At 45.8% G+C, this 6,000-nt stretch overlaps 1 protein-coding gene across 1 annotated transcript; it reads left to right on the top strand.

The window, feature by feature from the left end:
• Positions 1 to 1,243: 1,243 nt before the first annotated feature.
• Positions 1,244 to 4,407, top strand: LOC119961542 (zinc finger protein 271-like). Its single transcript, XM_038788866.1, has one exon. The coding sequence runs from the start codon at positions 1,244 to 1,246 to the stop codon at positions 2,456 to 2,458; it is 1,215 nt and encodes a 404-aa protein (XP_038644794.1). The 3' UTR covers positions 2,459 to 4,407.
• The last annotated feature ends 1,593 nt before the right edge of the window (positions 4,408 to 6,000 follow it).

Below are 6,000 nucleotides of genomic sequence, written 5' to 3'. Positions count from 1 at the left end.
TTGTGAAGTCAGCTCTTGAATTGTGTGAACATAGTTTCAGATTTCCACATTTCAGTAACAAATGTTGAAATGTTTGCTCTACACCCACAGGGTTTCACCTGTTTAAAGCCACAAACAGAAAGGTCCAGTTTTCTCCTGGAGTTTGAGACAAATCAGCTTCCAAAATGATGCCGTGTTTCAGCCAATGGGGGAGATCCGGGCTCAGTCCCGCCCCTCATTCATTCTGATTGGTTGGAGAATGAGTAGCTCGCGCTCGGTCCTCCAGTCCCTCCCCCTCTTCCAATTGGTCCGGAACTGCCGTCAATCAGCCGGGCCTTGGATCCGGAGCATGCGCAGAGCTGGACACCAATGCGCAGGCGTTGTGTCAAAGAGTTTGGAGCATGCGCAGTGTGATTGATGGTTAGGCCCTTGTTTGTCCCGGAGAAGCGGAGTCAGCGTCAGGCGGTGGGTGGGAGGATTTGGAAACACTTTGTGGATCTGCAAACCCTTCACCATCATTGTCAGCTCCCTGGTTTGCAGCTGCGGAGCTTCTCCCTCCCTCCCGGGAACAGGCCCAGGTTAACGGGCACCATCCTGCTTCACACACTGGAGGGTGGTTCACATCACAGGATGGGGGAGGGGGGATAATAAATAAGAGCTTACACTTTGCACTCAAATCAATGAGGACTCTGATCTCTGGCAAGGAAGGAAACCCTGGCAGGTGGCGAGGAGGATTCACAAACACCCGCTGGAGGCCACAACCCCCCCCCTGGGCTGACGGTGATGGATTTTGTGAAATTATTTTTACAGGATATTAGCAAAATTTTCAGATGTGAAACTCAAACCAAACTTCACATCAAGATGTTTCAGTGATGTGATTCATCAGAACCTGAATACCATCAGCCTTTGTATACAGGAGAAATGTGCGTGGGTTTGAAACATCAGTGTTACTGAGAAAGCATCGAAATACACAAATACCCGAGAGAGAGAGTTTCCAATGTACTGAATATGGAAAGAGCTTTCACCAGCCTGAAAGAAAAACCACAGCATTCACAGTGAGTAAACAAAGATAAACATTATCCAAGCTGGAGATGCACAAAGGCACTCACATCATGAAATGAAATGAAAATCGCTTATTGTCACAAGTAGGCTTCAAATAAAGTTACTGTGAAAAGCCCCTAGTCGCCACATTCCGGCACCTGTTCGGGGAGGCCGGTACAGGAATTGAACCGTGCTGCTGGCCCTGTGCTAAACAGCCCCTGTCATGGAGAAACCTTTGAAATGTGGGGACTGTGGGAAGGGATTCAGTTACCCATCTGCACTGGATATTCATCGACGTATTCACACTGGAGAGAGGCCGTTCACCTGTCCTGTGTGTGGGAAAGGATTTGCTTACTCATCCAGCCTGTATACACATCAGCGTGTTCATACTGACGAGAGGCCATTCACTTGCCTCGAATGTGGGAAGGGATGTAATGCTTTATCAAGCCTCCTGATTCACCAGCAAGTTCACTCTGATCAGAGACCATTTCAATGTTCTGATTGTGACAAAAACTTTAAAAGCACAAAGGACTTGCTGAGACACCAGCGCACTCACATGGAGGTGAGGCCTTTCACCTGCTCAGTGTGTGGGAAGGGATTCACTCAGTCATCCCACCTTCTAACACACCAACTGGTTCACTCCGATCAGAGACCTTTTCAATGTTCGCACTGTGAGAAGTGTTTTAAAAGTAAAAATGATTTACAAGCCCATCAGCGTACTCACACTGGGGAGAAGCCGTTCACCTGCTCTCTCTGTCAGAGGAGATTCGGACGTTTATCTCAGCTACAGACACACCAGCGAGTTCACTCTGATCAGAGACCATTTCAATGCTCTGACTGTGGGAAGAGCTTTAAAAGCAAACAGGATCTGGTGACACACCAGCGAGTTCACACTGGAGAGAGGCCATTCACCTGCTCTGTGTGTGGGAAGGGATTCACCCATTCCTCCCACCGTCTGAGACACCAGCGAGTTCACACTGGAGAAAGGACATTCATTTGCTCTGTGTGTGGTAAGGGATTCATTGATTCACCCCACCTTCTGATACACGAGCGAATTCACACTGGGGAGAGACCCTTCACTTGCTCCATGTGTGCGAAAGGATTCACACAGCCATCCCAGCTCGCTGTGCATCAACTTGTTCACACTGAGCAGAGACCGTTTAAATGTTCTGACTGTAAGAAGAGCTTTAAGAGCACAAAGGACCTTCTGAGACACCAACAAGTTCACACTGGGGAAAGGTCATTCACCTGCCTGATATGTGGGAAGAGATTTGCTCAGTCTTCCCACTTTCTGAGCCACCAGCAGGTTCACACGGGAGAGATCATTCACCTGCTCCATATGTGGGAAGAGATTTGCTCGGTCATCCAATCTGCTGAGACACCAGCGAGTTCACAAGTCACTGCAGGGGTTAGATTCTGCTTTTGCTGCTGCTGTTAATACCATGCAGGACTGAACCATGTTCATTCTGTTATTAAGGAGGTTGGAGTGGGCACTTAGATAATCTCAGTGCAATTAGGCAGAATCAATATAATTTATGAAAGGGAAATCATGTTTGACTAATTCATTGAAGTTCTTTGAGGAAGTAACAAGCAATGTGGATAAAGGGAGACCCGTGGATGTGATGTATTTAGATTTCCAGCAGGCACTTGACAAGGTGCCACTTAATGTTCACTCCACAAAATAAAAGCCCATTGTGTAGCTGGTAACAGCATGGACAGAGGATTGGTTAGCAAACAGGAAACATTGTGGAGGTAAAAACGAGTCATTTTTGATGTAACCTGTGGACTACCACAGGGATCAGGACTGGGCCTCAACTATTTTCAGGACTTGGTTGACAAGATCAAAAGTACTGTTGCAAAATTTACTGTTGCTACAAAGGTATGGAGTAAGATAAGTTGTGAGTGACCATAAGGAGTCTGTAAAGGGTGCAGATAGGCGAAATAAGTGAGCTACAATTTGGCAGATTGAACATAATGTGGAGAAATGTGAATTTGTTCACTTTGGCAGGAAGAATAAAAAAGCAACGTATTGGATTGAATTTATTTACTGTCACGCGTAACGAGGTACAGTGAAAAATATTGCTCTGCGCACAGCTCAGGCAGATCATTCCGTACATGAAAAGAAAATACATAGAGCAAACATAAAATACACAATGTAAATATATAGACACAGCCATCGGGTGAAGCATACGGAGTGTAGTATTACTCAGTAGAGAAGATGTGTGAAGAGAATGTAAAAGAGAAAGGTTAGTGATAGTGTTAGTGTTAGAATTAAGTTTTCAGAGATTAGTATGATTATCGGAGATGTAAGAAGTGGATCTGTGTGAGAGAGCTCACAGAGAGTCACCATCTTGCATTGCTTATTTAAATACACAGAGATTGCAGCTCCGAGGTACAGAGGGATCTGGGTGTACTGATACATGAATCAGGATCAGTTACTGTGCAGATACAGTACATGATCGGGAAGGTGAAGGGAATTTTGCTGTTTATTGCAAGGGGAAAGTACTGCAGTTGTACAGGGTATTGGTGAGACCACATCCAAAGTACTGTGTACGGTTTTGGTCTCCTTATTTCAAAAAGGACATAATTTAATTTGAAACTGGTCAGAGAAGATTTACTTGACCGGGTGAGGGGTTATCATAGGAGGAAAATTTGGCGAAGCTGTGACTGTATCCTCTTGAGTTTGGAAGAATGAGAGGGGATCTGATTGAAACATATGGGGCTGGATTCTCCCATTCTGGGGTTATATCCCCACGCCGGCGTGGGAACGGTGGCATTTTACACCAGACAGAATGGTGTAAAACGGCTACTGATTCCCTGTTTTGCTGGGTGCTAGCAGGTCGGCTGCGTAGAGCACCCGGCTCTAGTTGCCAATATGTCCTGGAGTCTGTGGCCGCACATGCGCTTGGCGGCCCCTGAGCGGCCGCGCTGTGCTACTTGGCAGCAGCCGCTTGCGGACCCGGCCTGCAAAATAATGCCTCCCCTTTGGCTGGCTCGCACGTCCCGGACCACCCCGACAGTGCCCCCAGCCACAAATAAAGAATTCCCTGCCCATGGATCAGCCCTTCCCCGACTGTGGCGGCGCTGGACTGAGTCCACAGCTGCCATGCCGAGTTCCCGACAGGATGGGACCACACGCGACCCACACCGTCGGGAACTTGGCTGGTCGGGGGCGGAGCATCCGGAGGCAGATCTCAGGCAAAGTTCTGAGGCCATCGATACGTGGCACGGCGTACCATTGTGATTTAAACAGTGATTGATAAAGGTTCAGCATAACTTACCTGCTTTTAAAAAAAATAAATTTAGTGTACCAAACTCATTTTTTCCAATTAAGTGGCAATTTAGCATGGTCAATCCCCCTACCCTGCACATCTTTGGGTTGTGGGGGTGTAACCCACGCAGACACGGGGAGAACATGCAAATTCCAAACGGACAGTGACCCAGAGCCGGCATCGAACCTGGGACCTCAGCGTCGTGAGGCAGAAATGCTAACCACTGTGCCACCGTGCTGCCCGCCTTAGCTGCTTTTAACTCAACGACTCTACATGTTATCCGTGTCTGCGTGGGTTTCCTCCGCGTGTTCCGGTTTCCTCCCAAAAGTCCCAAAAGATGTGCTTGTTAGGTGAATTAGACATTCTGAATTCTTCCTCAGTGTGCCCGAACAGGCGCCAGTATGTGGTGACGAGGGGATTTTCACAGTAACTTCATTGCTGTGTTAATGTAAGCCGACTTGTGACACTAATAAAGATTATTATTAATATCCACCTTGTTAATGTGCAATCAATTTTTAACTCTCTTTATTTCTTTAATATTAATCAGTGTAGGCGGGCTGTGGTGTAGCCCTGTGTTTGGAGTTTGTCTCATGGCGGTAACATTGAACATCGAGGTGATAGAAGAACCCAGACCGTGGATATCTGAAGAACTATACCAAACTGCATTATGGGCTCAAAATGCAAAGTATGATGGTCAATTTAGTCAAGTCACAGCCTTTCCAGAATTAGCAATGGCTACAAATGAGTTGAATTGTGCAGGAGAACTCGCCTCAACCTGTGAGAAAGATGTGTTTGTTTGACGTGATAAAGGTGGTTGGAGCAGTCAATGCTTATGTAGTACATTGTATATCTTGTGTTGCCCTATTATGTATTTTCTTGAATTTTATTTAATTCCCTTTTCTTCCCATGTACTGAATGATCTGTTGAGCTGCTTTCAGAAAAATACTTTTCACTGTATCTCGGTACACGTGACAATAAACAAATCCATCCATCCATCCATCCATCTGTGGATTGATAACAGTGTCAGAGGTCACAAAGTAGAGTTAGGCTCACTCGATTCGTTCAGACATCACCTTGTAAGAGGCCCAGGACATAAGAACAATGGAGAAGACAATGATGTCATTGAAAACCAATTAAATGGGCTTAAAACAGGTCTTACCTAATAGTTTTTATTCCTTTACCGAGGTCAAAGCCCACATCCCGTTAATGAATGAAACAAAGGTGTGTGTCTCTATCTAAGTCAGCATTTATTGCCCATCCCTAATTGCCCTTGAGAAGGTGGTGGTGAGCTGACTTCTTGAACTGCTGCAGTCCCTATGGTATCACCCACAGTGCGGTTAGGGAGGAAGTACCAGGATTCTGACCCAGGGACAGTGAAGGAACGGCAATATATTTCCACAGCAAGATGGTGAGTGTTACAATCCCAGTGATGTAATAACTGAATGGGAAGATCCCAGAATGGGAACCCTGGCTCAAAAGACTCTAACTTTGTTTAGAAAATGTGAAGCAACAGAGTCACAGGAGTGCCAATTAGCTTTCAACAACAAAAACAAACATTTATTAAACATGAAAAGTCTGGCTATGATACAAAATTCCTTCACTCCTACTTATCTTCACAAACGTGCACAAATTTCAAGAACAACACAGGTTACTACATATCTTTTGCTTTAATGTTCTCAGTGGACACACAGTCCCTTTAAACCCATAG

Source organism: Scyliorhinus canicula, unplaced genomic scaffold (genome assembly GCF_902713615.1).
Source record: "Scyliorhinus canicula unplaced genomic scaffold, sScyCan1.1, whole genome shotgun sequence".
Taxonomy (NCBI): domain Eukaryota; kingdom Metazoa; phylum Chordata; class Chondrichthyes; order Carcharhiniformes; family Scyliorhinidae; genus Scyliorhinus; species Scyliorhinus canicula.
Note: the sequence above shows the minus strand (reverse complement) of the source record. Positions and strands in the feature narration are given on the sequence as shown.